Below are 23,218 nucleotides of genomic sequence, written 5' to 3'. Positions count from 1 at the left end.
AATGGGGAGTCTTTCTCAGATACCAGTGAAAGGGCTCAGCTACTCTCAGCTCAGCCCCGGGCTGCCTCGGAGGCCTGGAGAGGATCCTTCGGGGACGCCACCGATGCTCCGTATATACCGGATACCAATTGATTCTATCACGAAAAAGGAGAATGCACCTTCCACACTACAGGCATTAAGACACATAGACTGTACAATTGGAGGCCCAGAAGAGTGTTGTGAGCAATGCAGGAGACGATGCTGGACCGCGGACATTCAAGGTGAGCTTTATGCCTCAGGCGTGAATGTGTTAGTGGCACGTGACCGCCCTGTTGCGGCTTATGTCAGCCTGCCCTAACTCATGTGACCCCCACACACTCTAAGCGAGCACACCCATTTTCCCTCCATTGCGAACGCAGGCTCGATCCATCCACCCAACGCCAAACCCTCCCACGAATCCCTCCCTCGTCGCCAAAATGTCCGACAACGGGGAAGTTGAGGTCGCCTCTTACGCTGTCCTGCCCAAGGATGTCCCTCAGGATGGTGTCAAGCTGTTCGGCAAATGGAGCTACGACGAGCAAGTATAACCCGGTCCTTGCACCTTGAATTAAACTAACAAATAGATTAAACAGTGTCGAGATCCGTGACATCTCCTTGACGTGAGTGCATCTCAACCTGCCTGCCTTGCGACAGAAATATCCCTAGATGCGAATTTTGTTTGCGTCGTGTGCGAAGAGCGAGGACATGCGATATAATTTTTTGTTGGATTGGAATCAGTATTCGAGTGCTGGAGGAAATGCTGAAAGCAGAAGCGCGCCCTAGCACCAAGCCCGCACACGACAATACAAGCAAAATTACGCCTGGGCACGGATCGACCGTCCAGAGCTTGATATGCTGACCTATCTTGCAGCGACTACATTCAGATCCGCACCCCGGTCTACACCTCCCACTCCGCCGGTCGCTATGCCGCCAAGCGTTTCCGCAAGGCTCAGTGCCCCATCATTGAGCGTCTCACCAACTCGCTCATGATGAATGGCCGCAACAACGGCAAGAAGCTCATGGCCGTCCGCATCGTCGCCCACGCTTTCGAGATCGTACGTCCATCACAAATCCGATTCGTCTAATACGAAATTCTAACCATGGGCGCCAGATCCACATTATGACCGACCAGAACCCCATCCAGGTCGCCGTTGACGCCATTGTCAACTGTGGCCCCCGTGAGGACTCCACCCGTATTGGTAGCCAGGGTACCGTCCGCCGACGTTAGTTTCTCCCTAACCCTTTGCAGCCCGATACATTTACTTACGCTTTTCTCCCCACAGAGGCTGTTGATGTTTCTCCCCTGCGCCGTGTCAACCAGGCCATTGCACTCCTGACCATTGGCTCCCGCGAGTCCAGCTTCCGCTCCGTCAAGGCCATCTCCGAGTGCCTTGCTGAGGAGCTGATCAACGCCGCCAAGGGTAGCTCCAACTCCTACGCTATCAAGAAGAAGGACGAGCTTGAGCGTGTTGCCAAGAGCAACCGGTAAAGGGTGTGTTGGATTTGTTCTCCGTTTGTTCCTCTGTTTACGGATGCTGGAGTGGACGGGGGGTTTCACCGGGATTCAGTCGATTTGCATGCATCTGCGTGGCTGTACTTAATTGAGACAGCCATGGAAAAAGCACGGTCCACAAAATGAATGCAATGGAGTGGCTTTCTTCCAAGTAGTTGAGATGTGATCATGAAGACCTCGGGTCGTGATGGCCACTTTTCAATATGACAAAAAAATGTTCCTCTTCATCTATTGTCAAGATGCTCGTAGACCTATGTAGAGCATGATTTTACTTTGCTTTTTCTCTTCTGTGATTGTATCCATATAGAGCAGACCTGAGATCGAATGTTCTTTTCCACCACCGCGGTATTGCCAATTTTTCCCCAATCAGGTGGCTTATCGATACGGCGAAAAAAAGTTTCGGAGAGGTGGACGACAATTTCTCATCTACCACCCCCCACTCCTCTTTACGCCAGACACCTTCAATATGGTGAAAAGAAAGCTGGGAGCCTTGGAAAAGGTTGAGGCTGACTTGTGAGTTCCCACGTCTCTGTGATTGTTCTGCGCGCCCGGGGCCAGTCCAACAGGCTTCGAGTCGGTCTATTGACATCTCTGATTCTCTCTTCGCAGGCCCAATCTGCAGCACAAAATCCGGAAAGATCCCAAGTAGGTGGCTTGAAATTGCCGTATACATATCCAATGGCCACGACACGTGCTAACTGGTACAATGAACGGCTTAGGTCTTACATTGAGGATTTTCGCGCCCAGCATTACCAATATGAGTCGCATCGCGAAATTTTCATGGCGGCGCCCACATCGGCCACAGACACTGGTATTATCTCGTTGCGAGATCTGATCGACTTCATCTCTCATGTTGCCGATTGCTACCCTGAGATCTTGAAGGATTTCCCCCAGCAACTCATCGACATGCTGATGCAGCATCACCTGGTGTTGGAGCCAGAATTGAGGGAAAAATTAGTCGGGAGCCTGGTGCTCCTCAAAAAGAAAGACCTCCTGGACTCTGTGACGTACGCATTTCCCAAAATGTCATATTGAGTGTTTCGCATCAGTTTCTGACCGGATCCTACCACAGGCTACTTCATACTTTGTTCCCAATCCTCATTTCAACGCCCAGCAAAACCCTACGAGCTCTCCTGTTCCAGAAGATCTTGTCGGAGCTTCGTTCATCTAATGCGAAGACAACCAACCACAAGCTGAACCGGACTATGCAGACTGTCCTCTTTAACCTGGTCACATCGGATCGCACATCCTCAAAGGCCCTTTGGGCTATTAAGCTCACTCGTGAGCTATGGAAGCGTCAAATCTGGACAGATGCAAAGACGGTCGAGGTCATGAAAGAAGCCAGCTTGTCTGAAAATGAGAAGGTTATTATTGGTGGGGTGCGCTTCTTCCTTGGCGGTGATAAAGAGCGGGAGGAGATGGAGGATGACAGCAGCGATGGAGAGGCCGTTGATGTCGGCCGCATCAAGCACCAACTGGGCATCAACAAAAAGACCAAGAAGAAGGCCCGCGTCGCCGAAAAGGCCATGGCATCCCACAAGAGGAAGGAGCGCAAGAAGAACCAGCCGCACCCGCTCAACTTCTCTGCGCTTCATCTGCTGCACGACCCTCAAGGATTTGCCGAGTCTTTATTCTCGAAACACTTGCAAGGCACCAAGTCGAAACTCAATCTGGAGCAGAAGCTTCTTGTACTCCAGTTAGTGTCGCGGCTGGTGGGCTTGCACAAGTTGCACATTATGCCCCTCTACTCCTACTTCCAGAAATTCCTCACTCCTCGCCAGCCTTCTGTCACCTCATTCCTAGCATCGTTGGCGCAGGCCTCTCATGACCTTGTACCTCCTGATGTGCTCGAACCTTTGATCCAGAAGATTGCCAACGAGTTCGTATCCGAAGCCTCGGCTGGAGAAGTTGCTACAGCTGGTCTCAACGCCATTCGCGAGGTATGCGCGAGGCAGCCTCTTGCAATGAATGAGACTTTGTTGCAGGATCTGGTCATGTACAAGAAGAGTAAGGACAAGGGTGTCATGATGGCTTCCAAGGGTCTCCTCAGTCTCTACCGTGACGTTGGGGCACAGATGCTCAAGAAACGGGATCGCGGCAAGGAGGCAGCCATGAGTCTACGAGCAGGTGAAAAAGAACAGAGACGATTCGGTGAGCAGGAAACTGGAGGCATTGAAGGTCTTGAGCTTCTTGAGAAGTGGAAGGAGGAGGAACGGCGCAGGAAGCGCGTGGAGAAGGGTCTACCCGCGGACGGTGGAGACGACGAGGAGGATGAGGATGAGGAAGACAACTGGGACGCGTGGAATGTCGAAGATGATGAAGATAGTGATGATTCCGGAGACTGGGTCAATGTCCAGAGTGATGCCGAAATTGACATCAGCGACTCCGAGGATGAGGGCAAGAAGCGACCCTCAAAGAAGGCCAAGTCAGATGGTGAAGAACCCAAGGAGGTCGAGGAGGACAAGAAGAACGAGAGTGCCAATGAGGAGACTACCTTCTCAAAGCTTGCTACTACGCGAATTCTGACCCCGGCCGATCTGGCCAAACTCGCCGAGCTTCGTGCCCAGGCGGCGGTTGACACTGCTGTCTCCGGTTCCAAGTCTCGCCGTGCTGCACCCACCACCGCTCGACACACAGACGATCCTTTGACGGCCGAGGAGATCGAGGGTCTCGCCGCTCTGTCGGCTGGCAAGGCCACCCGAGAGGAACGTATTGCCCACGCACGGGAGGGCAAGCCAGACCGGTCTGAGCACAAGAGCAAGGAGGCCAAACGCCGGGAACGCAAGCAGGAACAGGGCAAGAGTACTACCAACAAGGAGAAGGCTCGCCGCAAGAACTTCCTCATGACGCTTGGTAAGGCAAAGAGCAAGAACAAGCGCAGTCTAGTGGAAACCCGAGCAGTGCTAAAGGCACACCATGACCGAAAGAAGAGAGGTGGGAAGAGAGGTAATGTGGGTGCTCATTGATCCGGGGCACCTCGAGTTATTGGTTTCCATGTAAACACGTCAGCACGTCATGATCAATATCGTAATCGTCGATTTGGGAGTTTGGCGTTTTGTCTTCTACGTCCATGGTTGTCCAGTCTTCCAGGAACCTGCATGTGTTATGTCAGTTCGATGCGCAGCCCTGGAAGTGTAAACTGCGGGCGTGTGAAATATGTCCCTTTAGATCGCCGAAGCATAGACCTGAGTATAGCATCTGACAACCCATTTCAAACGGGACCAGCCATGCTGCAAATGCCGAAGTAGCCAACGCTTCCTGCTTAAATAGAATGTCTGGGAAATAGACCGAATGGTATTAGGGACCACGACAGGTATTGTACATATATATACATGAACATGGGGAATTGTAAGACCTAAACCTATCAGAGTTCTCACAGAGCCATGATCCCTCACCAGCCTCAAGGCTTTATGCGCAGACCTTCTATATCTGTAAATACGTATGTATAATACTGGGGTTGATCGGTTGTCGCCTGGATGGTGATCCTAGACAACTTATAGGCCACGCACTTATTGTTCACACTTCCCGTATTTATCCCTGGCTGAGGCTGCTCACCAAAAATGGCTCTCTAAATCCAGCAAACTTCTTCCAATTTGCATTGGGTTTGCCATATATAGCATTCATGGATCATCTTGAGCTTGAATATAGACCACGTGATCTCAATTTATCGAACGGAAGCCCTAAGCCCTAACGAGCCTCCCAAACAGGCTTAATTGGGAGCCAAAGCGTGTCGCTCTCGCGCGTGGCGCGTCGCGCTTCCCAGCCTTCAGATCATCGGCTCATTTTCAGTTTCTCAGTTCGCCTTGCACCCTCTCCGCTCCTCTGCAGTCATTTTTGCATCTCTCCTCTCCCCTTCTGTGCCTCCTCCTATGCTCTCCTCCTCACTCGATCGGCATTCCCTCTAGTCCCCACCCCCGGCCGACCCCTTCTCAGTTTATCATGGCCAACGTCACTCAGCCCACGATGCCAGCCACCAACAGCACCCTATCGAAACGTCGACGCTTCCAACCTCCTATCACTTCCTTCTTCCCAGGTCCTACCGGAGCATTCTCTGATACGCATTCGGTATCGCACAACCACTACTCGGCCGCGACCTCTTCGGCGATTCCCGTGGTCCCGGCTAAGGTGCAAGCATCGCTCCTTTCGGTCGGAATGCGAGTCCGCAAGTCTGTGGCCGACGGATATAAGACTCGTATGGCGATGAAGGATGAAAAACACTCACACACGGTTGTTGCGACCGATACATCTGTTGTTCGAGCATACCCGGGCACCACCGGCCACACCGAACTTGCACCCTTCTCTGGCATTCCCAGAACCGCCTATGATCAACCTTTCTCGACCTCCTATTTGGCTACAGATGACGGCGATTTCTACTCTCTACCGCCGAGCAGCCAGGAATCTACCACATCCACCGACTCGTTTTCTAATGTCGCCAAGAGCCACAAGCGACGTCTGGACATGGAAAGTTACATTTTTGCTGATGACGATCTACTCGACCATGATATCGCTAGTAATACCTGGAAGGAGGCACCGCTGGGGCGAACTATCCTGTCACCGAGCCTAGGCCAACAGCGACGCCGCGTGCTTGCTCTGCAGCAGAAGCCATCATCTACTATGGACCTGGATGATTTCGAAGAGGCATCTTTCTTGCGGCGGCGCGAAGAAGTGGATGCCGATTATCACATGGACTGTGCATAAGCGCGGCCGTTTCCTATCGATTCCACGCAAAGTCACTGGTTTGGCTCTGTGGATGAGTGGTTGGTCGTTGACTCTACGCCTTTCTGGCTTTACCCTTGGCTCTAACCTGTACGACTTTTTCGTTCTCTTGTTCTCTGCACCTATACCCATTGCTGTATGATATTTTTCGTTCTCTGTATGACCGCCATCTGTCTGTACTATTACTTGAATCATCTGCGGCGCAGTGAAATGTGAATATTCCCACCATGCGTTGATTTCCACGCCACCTCGTCAAGAGATGACCACCCTCTTGCTCATATCACATTACCCCGTCCCGCACTTGCAGCTGAAGAAACTCACGGGCTGAGTGGAGCATGGGGATCCGCGCATTTCAAACCCAAATCATCATTGGTGCAGTTCGAGAACCCCTATACGTCGACTGTCCCCTGCGACTGAATGCATTGCGACTGATCCAAATCCATATTTTGCGGCCGACCCAGTCGAAGTCCTTTTGAGGGACTGTCTTGATATTGCATCACTAGCGATCGTGAGACTCAGTGGGGTTGATGGGGCGCCTTATGCTTCAGAGAAGCGGGTCGGCATCCACCATATACGGCTGCTGAGCAGCGCTCGCACGCGAGTTTTCAGCTCTCAGACAAGAGCCAAGACGCTGTCGTATTGGGGGCGATGTTTAATTCAGCATGTTCCAATCAGACACTCCGATCTCCGTCACCACCACCTGGCCAAATAGACTCAAGGTCCGGGCCAGCGTGAACTCGCCCCCAATGACCAATACTGCTTACTCTCCTGATTGATCGGCCATGATGCCAATACTGGACTAGAGCCTCTGTGCTTTCTTTAATGAGGGAGCCCTGGGCCCCTCGCCCACTAGTTCGCCTGTCAAACTCCTGTCGCAACAGCGAAACGGCCTTTGCAATCATGGCCAACGATACTCGGTTATGCTTCTATCCCTCCGGCCATTATGCCGAAGGCCTTGTGCCTTGTTCTTCGGCGGAGAATGCACCATGCTGTGGGAAAGACGCCATCTGCTTGTCGAATGGGCTGTGCCTGAGCACCCACTTGCAACCCTACGTCCTTTCGCGCGGTGGATGCACCAGCAATACTTGGGGTTCAGGGTGTGGCGATTTCTGCAGTGAGTCCCTTCTATCGATCTCTCGTGCGGACGTTTTCTTCTTCTCCCGGGAGAATCGCACGAATCGCTGGAAACGAGCCACCCCCTGATGCATGAATCGCCGATCCAGCAAACACCACCGCATACGAAGGCACATCCCTGATCAACCTCCAATACTACAACAATACCGCCACATATTGCTGCGGAACCCCAGTCAGCAATGGTACCAGAGTCATCTGCCCGAATGGCAACGAAATGGGCTTCGAAGTCCCTACGGGCAAGGCCATCTACGGTCGCGCGCTCCTCTCCAACCGCACGGAGACCTCGTCCGCCGCAACCACAACCGTGACATCGGTGTGCTCGCCGGGTGAAGGGTCCTCGAATTCCACAGTCTGTCCAGCGTCTAATGCGACCGCCGTGGGGATTGGCGTCGGGGTATCACTCGGGGTAGTCGCATTGGCATCGATTATATGGGCGATCGTGGAGCGCACACGGGCAACGCGGAGGAAGGCCGTCCCCGATGCCGCGGGAATGGGCACCGGTGGCTCATATTGGAATCATCCGGGACAAAGGCTGGTAGAGTTGGCCCAGGCGCATGAAAGACTGCCGGAGCTGGATACCTCCTCGCAGCCATCTGAGCTGCCGTCCAGGCATGGCGATGTGAAGTATTAAGGAGGAAAGGACGAGAGGGCCTGGCGCCATTCTTTTTGCTGGACGTTTCTTTCCCCGTGCTAATATGGTATGTCTATTTTAAAACTTAAGATTGTATGCATAGCGGTGTCTGTCAATTGGTACGATAATTATAATTCACGAGAAAAGCTGCTGCAACATAGGAACCCACTTAGATGAGTCAATCTAGAGCAGAATTGATGCGGAATAGTGGTGATGCCACGTCTACTCGAGTGATAGCAGGTGAGAGACCGCAACCCTCCTATGTCTTGGACGCGGGCACTTATCTACAGATCTATAGTTACACCATGCAAGGCCTAACTGGAAAACTGTACCTTCTCGTGTCTTGGGCGAGGAAGGTGTATACTAAATTGCAGATGCTGGCGAACTGCAAGGGCATTAGCTGCATGGAGCTAGATAGGTTACTGTTGCTTCTGGAATTCGAGCCCTGCAAGGATCTACAGGCACCAGAGGGCTGCACTGTTACATGCTGGTCCACTCAATAGCCTTGCATGATGAACGATTGCTCGAACATACCGAGTTCGTGCAATTAAACCAACTGACGCTAATCAAGACAAACGTGGAAACACGACTGTTATTCTCATTTGATTACCGATTTCGGCCTGGCTTGTATCCATCCCGATGAATTGGTCTCGTCTGCAAGATCCTCCCAGGGTAGGATCTTTGCATGCGCAGAAGCGACCAAGACCCAGACGTTTCAACACACTGCGGACCATGTCTCATTGATCAGACACTCGATGCAGTCTATGGCAAGCAGAGAATCTAGCGGTGCTATATAACCGTCGAATTGACCTTGCTAAGGTGTGCCAAGGCCCCATTATTCCAAGGTTGTTATTCGATCATTACGTTTGCCTCGTGCATCAGTCCTCTCTCTCTCTCTCTCTCTCTCTCTCTCTCTCTCTCTCTCCACAACAACCAACGATGCTGGCCAGATCAGTTCTGGCTCTCTCAGCCTTAGCCGCAGTGACTAGCGGCTCTGTGATACACTTGGAAGCACGCACTCCAAACATGCAGGACGACTATCCACAGAACATCGGCCACCCAGTCTACTGCCAGAAACTCGGCACCTGCAGCTACAACCAAACCCTCCCCGATCCCACCGCCACCTGCGATGATGGATACAAGCCGTCAATAGACGCAGAGGGCACCAAGATCTGCGAGAAAATATGCTCGGATGACGAGAAGAAGGAGTGCCAGTACTACGCGTGCGATGCGACCTACGAAGACTGCCAACACGATGCATCCCTACCTTCCTGCTCCGATGCCCTGAGAACCTGCGAGGCTGTGGGTGGCCGCCCAATGTCCGAAACAGATTGCCAGAACATCCTGACAGACCCGCACGGCACTGTCTGTCCGGGCTGCACCTCTTACTCGGATGATGGACGGTGCCATTTACTTGAAGAGGCGTACAAGCAATTCGCAAAGACGCGACTGTGCCGCAAGTGGACCGACGCGTGCAATAACGGCCAAGGCAGGTGCTCCGACGCAGTGAATGAATGCTGGAGACTTGGAGGAGCAGAGATATCCAGCGAAGAATGTGGGATGGTGGGCCGCGAAGTCGGCGGTTCCTGCACCTCGTACTCTAACGGACGGTGTGTGCTCAACTCGGGCTGCGGGAGTCAGCGCTGATGCTGGCTGTTTGAGGATGAAGAATGTCAGCGAGATCGCTGAGAGCATGGATCACGGCGTGCGAGCAACCATATCTCCATGCATCTCCAGGTGTGCCGCCCTGGTCGGGCGGAATTTCGTCCGACAAAGAGCAGCGGTGGATCAAATCATCAAGAATTGCGTCGCGCTAGTCGGGTCAGTCTATTACACTTCTCGGGGAAATAGGAGCCAACACCCGATCCACCCTCTCCACTCAAAGCCACACCTCTCCCCTTTCAACGTCGACTGGAGTTCGTGATGAGCGATCTTGAAATCCGTACTGCATACTGCGTAGTGACCAATGCTGGCGGCCCGGGCAATCCGAGCCTCCGCGAGGCCAGATAAAAACACGCAGTGTCCCTGCCATGCAACATGATGGTCTTCAGATATAATCATCATTCAGTTCTTTGAGAAAGCCATTTCTTGCAGTCCCCTGATCCCGTCAATCCAATGTCTATCCAACGAAGCGTCCTGATCACCGGCTGCTCGGACGGCAGTCTGGGCGCGGCGCTGGCCGTCGCCTTCCACGAGGCCGGCCTGCATGTCTACGCGACGGCGCGAAACCCAGATAAGATGAAGGGGCTCGCGGCCAAGGGCATTGAGACCTTGGTACTAGACGTGCTCTCCGAGAGCTCGATCGCCGACTGCGTCCGCAAGCTCCCCAGCCTGGACATCTTGGTCAACAACGCCGGCCAGGGCTACAGCATGCCCATCGCCGATATCTCGCTTGCCACCGCCAAGCAGACCTTTGACCTGAATGTCTGGGCGTACATCGCCATGATCCAGGCATTCCTGCCGTTGCTCCTCAAATCCCCGCAAGGCATGGTGGTGAACCAAACGTCCCTGACATCAGTCATCTCAGTTCCATTCCAAGCCGTCTACAATGCCTCCAAGGCTGCCATCGCTTCGTTCTCGGATTCTCTGCGGCTAGAACTCGAGCCGTTTGGCATCAATGTGATCGATCTGAAGACCGGGAATGTCAAGTCGAACATGGCCTCCGCGTTAGCATTGGTACAGCCCACGTTGCCCAAGGGGTCTATCTACGAACCCGCGCGGGATGTGCTGGAATCCGTCATCCGACAGGAGAAATTCCAGAACGTTGGCACCCCGGCGGACCAGTGGGCCAAGCAAGTGACGACCGAGCTGTTGAAAAAGAACCCGCCGTGGACGATCTGGAAGGGTCAGTCGGCGTGCGTGGTCCGACTGAGCACGGTTTTGCCAGCAGGAACACTCGATGGCACTCTCAAGGACCTGGCCAAGCTGCCTGAGATCAGCCAAAAGCTGCAGAAGTGAGATCCTGACGGACTGATCTTGCGAGTGGAGATGGGCGGCAATACCCTATAGAATGGAGGAACTGCTATTTCTAATTTCGTCGCTTGTACATCGTCATTCCTGTAGTTATTGGTTACATTTTCTAGTTTCGGCTTGATAGCATTTCATTATAATCACAAGATGCTCGTGCTTGCACCGCAGTGCTGATTTGCAAGTCCTGTGTCGTTGGAACAGAAGTATGTACTCTGAGCAGACGGCCGATATTCATAATCCGTCGATTGAACATGATGGTGAGCGATCCTCTGTTATAAAACCAAAAGCCGTTCGGCACCACCCAACTGGATCAGTAAAACCATCGGAAGTCATGGCTCGCCGGCCCATCCTGGAGATGATCCGTGGGAACATCCTTGGCGTTGATATGAACGCCCTGGATTCGGTCTCTCTTCTTGTTATCCCATATCATCCACAGACCCAGGCACACGGTCAGCACGATTCCCGTGCCACCAAACGCAGCGGTGGTGGCCAAGGCCGGCAAATACTTTGGAGCATCCTGGCTGCGGAAGACATTGGAGCTCACGACTCCCATCAGATTAGCCACCGGGACGCCGATACTCGTCAGCACGACGCGTCTTCCCTCATTGGCGATGTTGTTGTTATACCAGACGTCCAGGAGGACCGACGGCGCCGATGTGCCCCTGTGCAAATGGGTCAGTCCGAATCCCGCTAGTGACGGATTGAATGTTCGATCACACATACCAAACCATAAGGAAACAAGCAAAATACGCGACGTTCAACTGGCTTTTTATATCGATGGCGGCATAGATCACAAAGCCCAGGAAGGTGAACAGGAATCCCAGCGCGATAAAGGGAAACCGCCAGCGCGTCAAGTCACTCGCAAAGGCCAGAATGAGCAGCACGACCGCACCGCAAATATTCGGCGCCACGGTGTACAGATTCGTCTTCACGGTGCCGTAGCCAAGTCGCTCAATGATCACCGGCAGGAACAGCGAGACCGTCTGAAGCGGCACACCCAGGCACATCTCAATGAGCAGAATCGCCCAGCTCGTCCAGTGCTTGAACACGCAGAGCGCATCGCGGATGTTCAGTTTCTCGTCCACCACCGAGGAGCTGTCAATCTGGAGTCGGAGATGTGCGAGCTGCTTTTCTTCCGGGGTCAGGAAATGCGCATGCGCGGCCGACTTGGGTAGATACCACAGCGCAAAGGCAGCGCAGATGACCGTTCCTGCGCCCTCGATCAGGAAGAGGTACCGCCATGGGGCGAGCGGGCCGCTTGTAATCTGGAAGACTCCAAAGGCGAGCAGGCCTGAGAATGCAGAAGCGATACTCTGGGCGGCATAGAAAATAGCTAACCGGCGGGCCAATTCACCTCGGCGGTAGAAACTGCATTTCACTTGAGCGTTTGTAGAGGCGATTTGAACAGGAGAACACTCACGTCGTCTGGTAGTAGATAACCAAGGGGAAAAACGCACCCTCTGCCATTCCCAAAAACCAGCGAATCGCCATCAGGCCCCCAAAGTTGAACGCAGCCACCATCAGGATGGTGCAGAGGCCAAAGGTGAGCATCAGACATGGCAGCACGATATTGGGCCCGTATTTCTTGCCGAGAAGACCGATAAAGGGCGCGGTTAGCACGTAGGGAATGTAGAAGATGCTGAGAACGAGACTGTATTGGTTTCCCGTCATATGGAGGGTGTCTGTAGAGGCACGTTAGACCAGTCTTTCTTCAGGCCCTTGACAGACGCACCGTCCAGTCCCGCCGTCTTTGCGTTTCCCAAATTGGACTTGTCAAGACTGTTGAAAAGGTACATGCACGCCAGGACAGGAAGCAGGTGCAGATCGAACTTCCATACCAGTGCGCGCTCTGCCTTGGGGTCGATGTCGATGCTGCTGATCATCTCGCCCACCTGGACATGCTCTGCCTTGGGGTCAATGTCGACGCCACTGATCGTCTCGCCCACCTGGGGCTTGGAGGGCGATGGAGATTCCGACATGACTGCAATGGTAATTGGAAAGACAATAGTTCGCGAAGCTGTCGGAAATCCATTCTCTATATGGAAGCTTGGACGGCAGAGCTTATCAGGATTTGGCGGGGGGAGGATCGTGCAGGTGCAGCAACCAAAGCGCCCCGTTGCACTGCGAGATAAGCCGGTGCCAATCGCCTGGCTCAACCCTGTGAGGATCTTTGAACCCCAACTTGTCTTATCTACAGACTTGTGGAGCCCAGACTTTCAGTCGCGGACTCTACCGTTATCGCCCTTCTCGCATATCGCACGTAAGGAAGAAGCCGTGCAGTGTATAGGAATTTCTCGCACGCTAGGAATCCTGGCCAATTCACCCGAAAATACTCCGCATCGTCTGCAATCGATTCATATCTGCTGCTCGTCCGGTCTAATTTCCTTCGACCTGATTGCAAATATCCGCAGTACTTGTCTGCATTGGTCGATATTTGGATAGATTCCAGATAAGAACCTCCCCCTAGTCTTCCTCGCCGAATCCAAAGAGGAACGCTTCACGACTATTTCGTACGCCGATTAAACGACGTCCAGCGGTCTATACAATGGCTCGGGTTATTATGGCGAGATCGGTGCCTCTGTTAGTGTGCCTCAACCCCTGAGAACACGCAGCGATCCTGGGGACCGATAACCACTAGTTTCTACACATCAGCGCTCGCGCCTAGTGCATGCCCTACGGCTCTGCCTCGATGCACACGTCAGTCTCGGCCCTGTCCCGACGCCTTCAATCACTAATCTAGAGGTCTATACTAATCTACAGGTCTATATCGATCACGAATCCCCCCCCTCTCTCCGAACCCCTCATAGTCATCTAGCTAGTGCATAACTCATTGGAGCCAAATGCCTAATCGATAGGCGTTAAGCGAAAGAGTAGACTATCGCTTCTACTAAACTTTTATCTAGATGAATATTCTTGGAAATCATATAGCGGACGATATAGCTAGACGCGCTTATAGGTAGCTTTAACCGAGCCGCGATATCGTATCGAGGCTCTGGCTCTTGGGGGCCTCAGATATCGCCAGCCGGATAATTTTCCGCAGATGCTACCCAAAGCTTAACCCTATCTAGCAGTATAATACTTGAATTTAAGTAGATTTAGGTAGGCCAAGTGTTGCTAGATTAGATATAACGGATCCAAGTTGCTTAGACACACCAGGTTAGGATGGGACGACTCGATAGAACAAGAATATGTTTTAGATAAGTGACATCAATACCTGGATAGATGGTGGACAATAGTTATCTTGACTTCGGATCTTGGTGAGCTGGTCTATGCCTTTCCCCCAGCCGGACCGAACGGCCGTCAGCGATCGGAACAAGCATCGCAGTCCACAGTGGAGAGCTGTATTTGGGAATCAACTTTTAACATATATCTCTATAGTTAAGGACATGGTTCATGCTAACAAAAAAAAAGAAAGAAGAAAGAGAAAAACTCAACCTCGACCATTGCGCAGAAAAAAGATAATAATTAGGAAAGGAAAGACTATTAATGCGAGTCTCGACATACTTATTCCGACAAACTCCAAGGGTTATCTGGTCACCTAGTCGCATCATTTGTGCAAACACCCCGATCCCAGCTATCACTCAGAACTCGCGCTCGCGATCGCGCGTACGCAAAAGATTTCTATATTGAGTATCAATTTGTGAAGAGTATCGGGAAACAAAAGAGAACGTGTAATATGCCACCATATTTGGAGAATACCGGTTCCATCACTCCATTTGCTCCGCTCGAGAAACGCCCTCAACAGCTGCATGGTTTCGACCTCCAATAGGTGATCCACACTCAGGGCATCTAGCCTGTTCCATCGGCATACCGCACTCTCCAATAGCAAACTACAAAAAAGCATTAGCTTATTAGACTCCTCGATGGTAGTATAGGACAATGCGAATGTGAAATACCCACCGGATGTCCATTGACGCAGTTATACCAGTGCCCAGCATGAGTCGCGATTCCTCCTCGCCCACTAACCATGGCTGTTTTAATCGACTTCAGTTCTTCTGGAGTGACTGTTTCGTACCGCGTCTCAAAGAGGCGGGCCATCTCCTCAACTCTTTCTTGGAGTTCAGGATTGTTTAGTTCGCCGCATAGTTTCAATGCAGTGGCGAGGAGATCGCGGGTCGTTTGATAGCGATCTTCGAGCTTTTGTACACCAGGGGCTTCGAGAAGGTGATTGCGTGTGTCTCCTGGGTGAGAGCGGTGATACCAGGCGTCCAGCTGGGCGATCTTGGCGAATGAGATGGTCGCCGTGATGACGATGCGGGAGAAGTTTCTTTCATTGGCTTGAGTTATCAGGTTTCGGCAATCGCGAAGAAGTCGAATCAAAGCCGCCGCTGAGTTGGGAAGGATTTTCAATGGTAGTGATGCAGAGGTTTTGTTTTTATCCATTGCTCTGAAGACATCTCTCAACATGACTTCCGTAGTCTTGATGCGAATTAACTGTGCGCTGAGGGTGATTAGATTGTCGGATTCTTGTACTATTTTCATCGCTTTCATTCGGGCTGAGAGGGAGGCCACTTCGTCTCTGGGTGAATTCTCGCAGATTGCAATTGCATCCATGAGCCGTTTCATCGGCTGATTCTCGACGCCTGTGTCTTTGCTGAGAGCTAAAGCGTCCGCCACAAGGCGTTTGCAGGCTGTAAATTGCGCCTTCAGCTGTGAAGGCTGTAGCTCATTGTCTCTCGCCGCCACCAACGCTTGCTTAGAGTTTGTCTCGTCTTCAATATCATTCAAACGCGATTCAAGAGCTTCAAGGTCTCTGCGACCCTTGGTAAGGAACCTTTTACAGGTCTCATCCATAACGGCACGGTTGATAACGCGATTATAACGTTTCGTCACAAACTGGCGAATAGGTTGCTTGCAGTCTGGGCAAGATGGCACGACACTGGCAAGAGAAGAGCTGACATCTCGGAGGCCGTCGAATTTTCCATTCTTGTCTCTCGTGTATACTTCCTCCAGGCCAACGATTCCATCAACCGACTCAGCGGTGAAGAAATGGCCGCATCCAAGTAGGATAATAGGAGTCTCATTCAGGTTGATTTCGGAATAAGTTTTCATCTCAAGGAGATCAACACGAGCATCTCCCTTGTCGCCGCACTCTCTACACAAATTGTTTGGACAGTCTTCCCCGCAGATGCTTGGGCATTGATGGCCGCACTTGAGAATCTTAGTACATCGCTCATCGCAAGGAAGTCGGTCGCACATTGCCGCGCATGGCATTGAACAGAATCCTTGGTGCTCGCAGGACCAGGTGCATCTCTCGATGCATGGTGCACATGCCTTGCCGCAGGTCAAGTCGCACGCCGAGTGTGAACATTTCACCTGTACCTACGGTTAGTACAGACTCAATAATGACAAGATGATGGATTGGAGGGGGGTTTACCTCGCATTTCACCTCACAGTTACCACAGCTCTCCCCATTATGACATGGCTTGTGACACCTATGATTGCAAACACCGTAAGGGCGGTCGCATCTTTTGGTGCACTTCCGGTGGCTAAATACTTTTCTTCCATCATGAACGTCGTCCAGACAGTTCGAGCAACGATCGCCGCAGTCGTGACCACAACTGAGAATTTCGGTGCACGGCTCCGGGCAACGGAAGATCGGGGACGTGACGTCTTTGAAACAGCTAACCTGAATGGTATGGCCACACCTAGCAACAGTCTTTTCGACCTGGACGTCACATTTAATGACCTTCAAGTTTTGCATCTGATAGCAAAAGATAGCTTTCTGGATATGACCACAAGGAAGCTCCACGTCTTGAATCTTCGCCAAGCAAGGGCCACAATCATCACCGCACAGCTTGGGACATTTGTGCTCACAGGTTGATCGGATACGTGGGCAAGGCTTCCCACATGCAAAACCATCATGCATGATCGCCGAATGGCAAGTAGCCTGGCATTGATGTCCACATGGCTCGAGTCGACGGGTGCATGGGAGACTGCATCCACCCTCAGGGCTCTTTCTCTCAAAGTCGCGGGGTTCCGAGCAGAGAATAGGTGTTTCCGGGTGGCGGGGACAACAGAGAGCCAACTCCGTTCCGACTGCATTCGCATAGGCGAGCTGAGTGTGGACATCGGCCCACATTGGGACATTGAGGTATGTTTCAGAATTTCCGATGAGATACATGCCGTGCTGAGCCCGACTGAGGAGCACGTTGATTCGATTTTCGGTGCGTAGGAAGCCAACTTTGCGCTTTGCGTTGCTGCGGACTAGGGAGACAACGATCACTTTCGCCTCCTCGCCTTGGAAGTTGTCAACAGTAGCAAGGCGGAGCGTCTGAAGCAGCGTCTTCTTCTCGAGTGCCTTTCTACCATTTGACTCAGGATCCTCATCTTCAATATTGTCAATCCCATCAGCAGCCAACGTTTCTAGATCCCGCTCGCTGAGACAAATTTCGAAATCACTGTTTAGCGATGTCCTGAGCTTCCGAAGCTGCCCAGTATAAGGCGTTAAAAGGGCAATATCCGTGCTCTTGTACTCTCCCTGCCGAACCAGATGTCGAACAAGAGCAGTAGCCATATCGACCTCCCACTGGTTGCTATGGGACTTCACGCGGCTACCGTCATCTCTTGAATCTTCGTCGCATTGATGGTCCAGCCAAAAGAGATTGTTCCGCATTCCAACAACGTTCGGTAGACCCAGCACACTTTCATGATCCTCAAGCTTTGGATAGACGCGCCTAATTAGTTGCGAGATCTCAGGTCTCATCCTTCGCTGGACGTTGAGCTGTGCAACAGGAGCTGGCTTGAGACCTGGTTCACCGACAGCACGTCGCTCAAACTGGCTTCTGTCTAGCTGCCATGTCTTTCCCGTGGGTGATTCGAGACTAAGTGAATGATTTTGAATCTGCGGTCGCAGCTGTCGATGATCCCCAATCTGGATGAAATGCTCAACACCCGGCATGAGGGCTGAGATAACGTGGGCTTCCATTACCTCAGCGGCTTCTTCGCATATGATGACCTTTGTTCCTAATCGACGCAGCGTCTCGATATGGCGTGCAAGAGCTGTGGTCGTGATTCCCACTACATCTGCCTGGATTAAGGCTCGCCGGTTGACCTCTTCATGAACTGCATTAATGTCCTCGCGAAGACTTGCAGCGTGATCAAGAGCTTCGAAAAGCGAAGCGGCTTCGTTTTCCTGCCACTGCTTGAACCAGCTCATTGCAAGAATCCGGCGATCTGGTATCGAGAGACTGTGAATATTTTCCGTCGCAGCGCGTGTGAGGCCTTCCAAGCGCACATCATCAACTTCACTCTCATTCTGTTTCTGGTCATTCTGGGCGTTCATCCATTTGACCCCAAGCCAGCTGAGTAGTTTATCATCAGTGACAGATTTGAATCCGTCCATGTCCGCCTGCTCGAGTTGCTCATGTATTCTGGGCCATCTTCGGCGCAAAAAGTGCTGCATCACATCCCAAGAGAGGCTTTTTTGAGACTGATGTAGAGGTTTCATTGAGTATCCAGCGCTCGACATGCACTCTTCGAGGCTCCCGTAAGACTTGCCGAGGGTTTGCGACTCTACCATCGTCTTTCCAATGTCTCTGCTGACCACGCGAAGGTTCTTGCCTTCAAGCTCAGTGGCCTGACTGCGGCCCCCAATGCGGATAACTTTCTGGATACCAACATCGAGAAGATGCTTTAAAAATTGGTCCAGGGCATGATTGGTATAGCAGCTGTAGTTTTCGTTAGTGAAGATTTTTTTTTAAAAAAAGAAAAAAGAAAAAAGAAAAAAGAAAAAAGAAATTGAAATGAGCACTCACATCACAAGGACTGGGCCTATCTTCGTATTTTGCTTGATCTCAAGGAGAACTTGAACAAGCTTCACACCTAAGTAGGACTTTCCAGTGCCCGGTGGGCCTTGGATGAGAGCATACTCTCGCGTCAGAGCCGCAATTAGTCCCAGACACTGGCCATGATCCAGACCGGTCTGTGTTTGCAGCTTTAAGAGGTCAATAGACTCAGGGGTACTCGGGTCCAATGTAACCCTTTCGGCTCCAGCAATTGTGATTGAAGCCAATGGGATTATAAAACCTTGCTTGCGCGCGTATGTGGGCGGGGGTATGCTATGACCGTCTTCTTCACCCTTACGGCTTGGCAAGATCCATTTCTTGAGAGCCATATCGCCTTGTCGTTGGATTCGCTGAAGATTTTTTAGGATAGGGACAAACGTGGCAGGGATCAAGCCGCGGAAGTCGACCAGAATACCGGTAGTTCTCTGGCTGTAAAGCTGGCACAGGAGGGTCAGGTCTTGTGGTGCCGCAAGTTTGACCGTAATACCAGGCTGAGACGTATCAGACACAAGACTACTCCTGTTCCGGTGTGCTCGATCCTTGGACGCATTCTTCACAGTAACCTCGAGGAAAATCAGTTTCTTGTCAGTTTCTCGGGACACCAAGAAACACACTAGGCTGCCCTCCTCCAGTCTATTGGAGTCTTGCCACCATCTGCATTGCTCGGTGGAGGTCCTTTTGCGGACTTGTGGTGGAGCAGTAAAGGAGAGGGTCGCCTCGAGCTCATTTTTCTTCTCATTGATAAATATTTGGGAGACCCGTGCCCCCAGATAGAGATGTGCCCCGCTATCCTTGCTCGAGAAAGATGGTAGCCGGGTCAAGTCATCCTGCTGCAGCAAAACTCGAAGGAAATCTTTAGCTGAGCCAAAGACATCATGACGCAAGAGCCGAAATGTTGAGTCAATGTATCTTTGCAAAGGGTCTGGGAGAATGTGCGGCTGAAGGAAGTTGGTAGCGGGTAGATACTCCGAACTGTCACTGGCAATTTCGCCATGGGTGGGAAGGATTTTGACTTCGGAGATATCAGCAAGGTCGTTGTCGTGCCTTCCACCAGGTGTTTGCATATCCAGCGGGAAGGACGAAAGGACGAATACACTCTGGGGAGCTTCCTCATGCACTCTGGGTGCAACAAGACTGCGGTCCGCGCTGGTGATCAGGCTATGCATAACTTCAATTCTGCTTTCAATCCCGTCGATGTCGGCTTTCGAGCATGTTTCAGTAAGCTGAGAGCCCGCTTCAAGAATAAGGTCGAGAAGTGCGGGAAGTTCATCGTGGAATCGAGCGCGTCGGACCCTTGACAACAGTTGGTACAGGGTTTTCGACAGTAATTCCACCATGTCCAGAGAGACGACCGGTGAATCTTCGTTGGTATATTCGCCTATACTCGTCAGGCTCCGGTACACCCTTCTTAGATACCTGATTGCTCGATCTCCATTGTTACCACCAAAGAACGTGTACAGAGTGCCAACATATGAATCGACAGAGAGACAGTCCAAGAGAGAAGGATGGGTAATGACTTTAAGAAATGGCTCGTCGTAAGATAGACCCAGTCGCACACCCTCTGAATTGCCTGTATCCGTAGTTGCTAGGATGAAATTGTACCCTGAAAATTTATCGTCCACAAGATCTTTGACGAGGAACTGATGATTCTCTCTGCTGTCGCTTTCAAGGATTTCAAGAGCCCTGTTCCAGAATTGAAGGATCTCTTCATGCTCTCTTCGAGAATATCCAGATGATAAGATTCCACTTCTAAGAAGTCCCCTCCAGTTGAAGTATTGATTCCGAGAGTCCAGGTCATGGGCAGTGGGAGGGGAGGCAGCTGGGGCTGACTTGAAGCCGGGAGCTTTCTTCGCGTCGTGCGAGAACTTGCATCTCTCACCATAGAAGCATCTACCACGTTGAAAGTGCTGACATGGTGTTTTCAGCTGATTGCCCTTTGTAAAGGTGTTGGGCCCTTCTCGGTTGCTCGGATTGCCCCGAGATCGCCAATTTCCGCGGGAAGTCATCTTGAAAGGAAGGAGTTGTAGAATCTCTATCTCTCTCATGAGACTTGGTTCTTGAAGCAGTATAAATACTTTTTAGGGGGCTACACGAATAGATGGAGCAACAATGTGCAGTAGATGCGTCAAACAGCCTGAGGAAAGAGCGACCTAAGTCTGCCTTGTTTCTATAGCTGACGCGTCCTAGCGTTTGAAGAACAACTCATACCTGCATAACCCCTCCTTTCAAAGACCCTTTACAAGGGGGTGGTTTTCAATATTTACCCGTTAACCATTCGCTTTGCCCTGTGGGTTTAAGCCATAGAGTGTTGGATGGTCGATAGAGGGTGCCAAATCACAGGATATGTTCTCGTTGTCCATCGCCCGTAGGCCAGGGCGGGAGAATAGGGCTCACGGCAGAGTCTGCACCATCGTTGTGTAAGGGAACCCCGTATAAAATACAAAGGAAGTGGTATTCTAGGTAAGCTGATAATGAGCCTCTTAGTGAAATGGCCTGTCATTTACTCTTCCTGGGTATCCACGCCCTCTGCTTTTACCTAGCTTTTTCCAAAGGAACCTATTATCTGGACGGCTTGGAAGCTTGGTCATTGTATTTGATTGTCCCTTTCAATACAATACAGCTACATACAGATACAGATTTGCCTGTTCAGGTGGCTGATATGCTGCTAATCCCTGTGCATAAGTGATGCCTAACCGCGAGACTAGCTGCAAATGGCAGGAGTCTTCGAAGACTCAGCTACCAACCGGTTTGCTTGTGAAATGGATATCAGGGAGGCACCAGTTAGGTTACGAAGAAGGAGCAAGGTATGCAAGCATGAAAAGATCAATATCCAAGAGAAAAGTGAGGCACCTCCCAAGGTTGACTATATGTAGATCGCTTCCCAATCGGGTATTGGGTATGGCTGCATGGGAACATCTAATCATTCCTCGGGTCTATTGATTCAACTTATCTTGCAGTTAGGCATCTATGATAACCCCGGGGCTGTGAGAGTAGAGGTTCTCTTATCGTCCAAGGTCTCATCCTCTGTATCATAACAATATACATCAAATATCATCAGTAATCCAAACCAATATTCTCAATCTGAAGCAGTCCTAATGGCGTATATAAGAAGGTGTCATAACTCGTTTTTGATTATTTGAACTTGCCTGGGGGGGGGGGATGTAACCCCTGAAATATCCCTGCGTAGGCTCTGACGGTATCTGAGCTTGATTGGTAAGATTATGATTTCGCCATGAGAAGCAATTCAGGTACGAGGGGAGAGAGACGGGAGTCCAAAGTAATGATGAATCCTCAGTCTAAGCGGAACAAAGAGCCTAAGCTGACAAGGGGTTATCAGATAACAGGGCAGAACCCCCAAATTAAAATGCTGCTGGAATGCTTAAGGGGGAACGTGGGAATGGATCTCAGTATGAAAGTGCCACCCAACCACAAAAGATACGTTTTCGCCATGATGGCGCAAATCCAGGTATTCTACAAGAGCTGCTCAGTTTACGACGAGGAAGATTTTGCTAATGCCATTTTCCACATTCTAGATCGAGCTGTCGAGGATACAGCTACCAAAAATTGGGACTATTCTGCACAAGAACGACGATGGCTCGTACGAACAAGGTCCTATACCGGGTCTGGGCGGTCCATTTGAATCAGCTACCGAATTCTTCGAGGCATGGGCCGCTAATTCGGAGTTTGGCCTATCAGAAGACCGTCTAAGAGGCACAGCTGGTTCACTAACGGAGGAGTTATTGTCATCCGCCTCTTCTTTTAAATCGCTGGTCGGTAGTTCAGCTGGAAAGCTCTCCGTCCGGGACAGAGGTCCTTTCCCAATATGTCATGGTGACTTCGGTCACAACAACATGATTTTTGATGACAATTACCAGCTGCTTGGTGTCATTGACTGGGAAGCAGCGTTCGCTGGGCCATGGGAGATATCAGGCGAGTTTCCCTTGACCCTGTCTGTGATCCCGCCTGATATGGATGCGCCATGGAACTACGATGACAGGGGCTTCCCGAAAGACGCAGAAGATAAACAGAGACTTGCGGATAGAGAAGAGTATATTGCTATGGTTATTGAGAAGGAAAGGGAACTGGACTTGACTGAGGGATATCGTCTATCAATGGCGTTGCAGGACCCGAGCCGACAATATCTGGCCACGGCCATAAGGCTGTATCAGAGAGGAAAGCCTGGATGGTACTCAAAGGTCATGGAAAGGATACTTGGGGCGAATACATGCTAGGGCCAGTTCCAGATGTATCTAACCTCACAAGCTGTGCAAATTTCAAAAAAAACCTTCATTTTGTTGCATAACTGATTTTGAGCCAATCTTTATTGAGATAATTCGATGTGCTATGGCCTACTAAATATCGTGGAGCTCTGAAGGCTGCTGCGGCGACCCTGAAGTGCATAAACACTAGGTAGCTTTCAATTAGTATTTTATTGACTACTTGTGATCA

At 51.2% G+C, this 23,218-nt stretch overlaps 9 protein-coding genes across 9 annotated transcripts; 7 read left to right on the top strand and 2 right to left on the bottom strand.

Annotated features, from left to right (window-relative positions):
* Positions 1–455: 455 nt before the first annotated feature.
* On the top strand, positions 456–1,507 carry N7459_007662 (40S ribosomal protein uS7; the record flags this gene model as incomplete). The annotated part of the gene is made up of 5 exons (XM_056946830.1): positions 456–560; positions 619–638; positions 890–1,073; positions 1,130–1,241; positions 1,302–1,507. 5 exons carry the CDS (start codon positions 456–458, stop codon positions 1,505–1,507), a joined length of 627 nt encoding a protein of 208 aa, XP_056798829.1.
* Positions 1,508–1,997: 490 nt separating this feature from the next.
* N7459_007661 (SDA1 family protein) lies at positions 1,998–4,497 on the top strand (the record flags this gene model as incomplete). Its single annotated transcript, XM_056946829.1, has 5 exons — positions 1,998–2,044; positions 2,141–2,176; positions 2,251–2,538; positions 2,604–3,471; positions 3,517–4,497. 5 exons carry the CDS (start codon positions 1,998–2,000, stop codon positions 4,495–4,497), a joined length of 2,220 nt encoding a protein of 739 aa, XP_056798828.1.
* Positions 4,498–5,470: 973 nt separating this feature from the next.
* Positions 5,471–6,229, top strand: N7459_007660 (uncharacterized protein; the record flags this gene model as incomplete). The annotated part of the gene is made up of 1 exon (XM_056946828.1): positions 5,471–6,229. One exon carries the CDS (start codon positions 5,471–5,473, stop codon positions 6,227–6,229), a length of 759 nt encoding a protein of 252 aa, XP_056798827.1.
* Positions 6,230–7,147: 918 nt separating this feature from the next.
* N7459_007659 (uncharacterized protein) lies at positions 7,148–8,012 on the top strand (the record flags this gene model as incomplete). The annotated part of the gene is made up of 2 exons (XM_056946827.1): positions 7,148–7,361; positions 7,471–8,012. 2 exons carry the CDS (start codon positions 7,148–7,150, stop codon positions 8,010–8,012), a joined length of 756 nt encoding a protein of 251 aa, XP_056798826.1.
* A 939-nt stretch (positions 8,013–8,951) lies between these two features.
* Positions 8,952–9,659, top strand: N7459_007658 (uncharacterized protein; the record flags this gene model as incomplete). Its single annotated transcript, XM_056946826.1, has 1 exon — positions 8,952–9,659. One exon carries the CDS (start codon positions 8,952–8,954, stop codon positions 9,657–9,659), a length of 708 nt encoding a protein of 235 aa, XP_056798825.1.
* Positions 9,660–10,127: 468 nt separating this feature from the next.
* On the top strand, positions 10,128–10,970 carry N7459_007657 (SDR family oxidoreductase; the record flags this gene model as incomplete). Its single annotated transcript, XM_056946825.1, has 1 exon — positions 10,128–10,970. The coding sequence occupies one exon, from the start codon at positions 10,128–10,130 to the stop codon at positions 10,968–10,970; it is 843 nt and encodes a 280-aa protein (XP_056798824.1).
* Positions 10,971–11,292: 322 nt separating this feature from the next.
* N7459_007656 (putative MFS transporter) lies at positions 11,293–12,961 on the bottom strand (the record flags this gene model as incomplete). Its single annotated transcript, XM_056946824.1, has 4 exons — positions 11,293–11,644; positions 11,706–12,350; positions 12,403–12,664; positions 12,715–12,961. The coding sequence occupies 4 exons, from the start codon at positions 12,959–12,961 to the stop codon at positions 11,293–11,295; spliced, it is 1,506 nt and encodes a 501-aa protein (XP_056798823.1).
* A 1,728-nt stretch (positions 12,962–14,689) lies between these two features.
* On the bottom strand, positions 14,690–20,775 carry N7459_007655 (uncharacterized protein; the record flags this gene model as incomplete). Its single annotated transcript, XM_056946823.1, has 4 exons — positions 14,690–14,812; positions 14,883–16,154; positions 16,180–18,652; positions 18,740–20,775. 4 exons carry the CDS (start codon positions 20,773–20,775, stop codon positions 14,690–14,692), a joined length of 5,904 nt encoding a protein of 1,967 aa, XP_056798822.1.
* Positions 20,776–22,220: 1,445 nt separating this feature from the next.
* Positions 22,221–23,001, top strand: N7459_007654 (uncharacterized protein; the record flags this gene model as incomplete). Its single annotated transcript, XM_056946822.1, has 2 exons — positions 22,221–22,235; positions 22,303–23,001. The coding sequence occupies 2 exons, from the start codon at positions 22,221–22,223 to the stop codon at positions 22,999–23,001; spliced, it is 714 nt and encodes a 237-aa protein (XP_056798821.1).
* Positions 23,002–23,218: the final 217 nt, after the last annotated feature.

This window comes from Penicillium hispanicum (assembly GCF_028827665.1).
Source record: "Penicillium hispanicum strain IBT 35686 chromosome Unknown utg000006l_segment0_segment0, whole genome shotgun sequence".
Lineage (NCBI taxonomy): Eukaryota > Fungi > Ascomycota > Eurotiomycetes > Eurotiales > Aspergillaceae > Penicillium > Penicillium hispanicum.
This window is presented reverse-complemented; position numbering and strand designations above follow the sequence as displayed.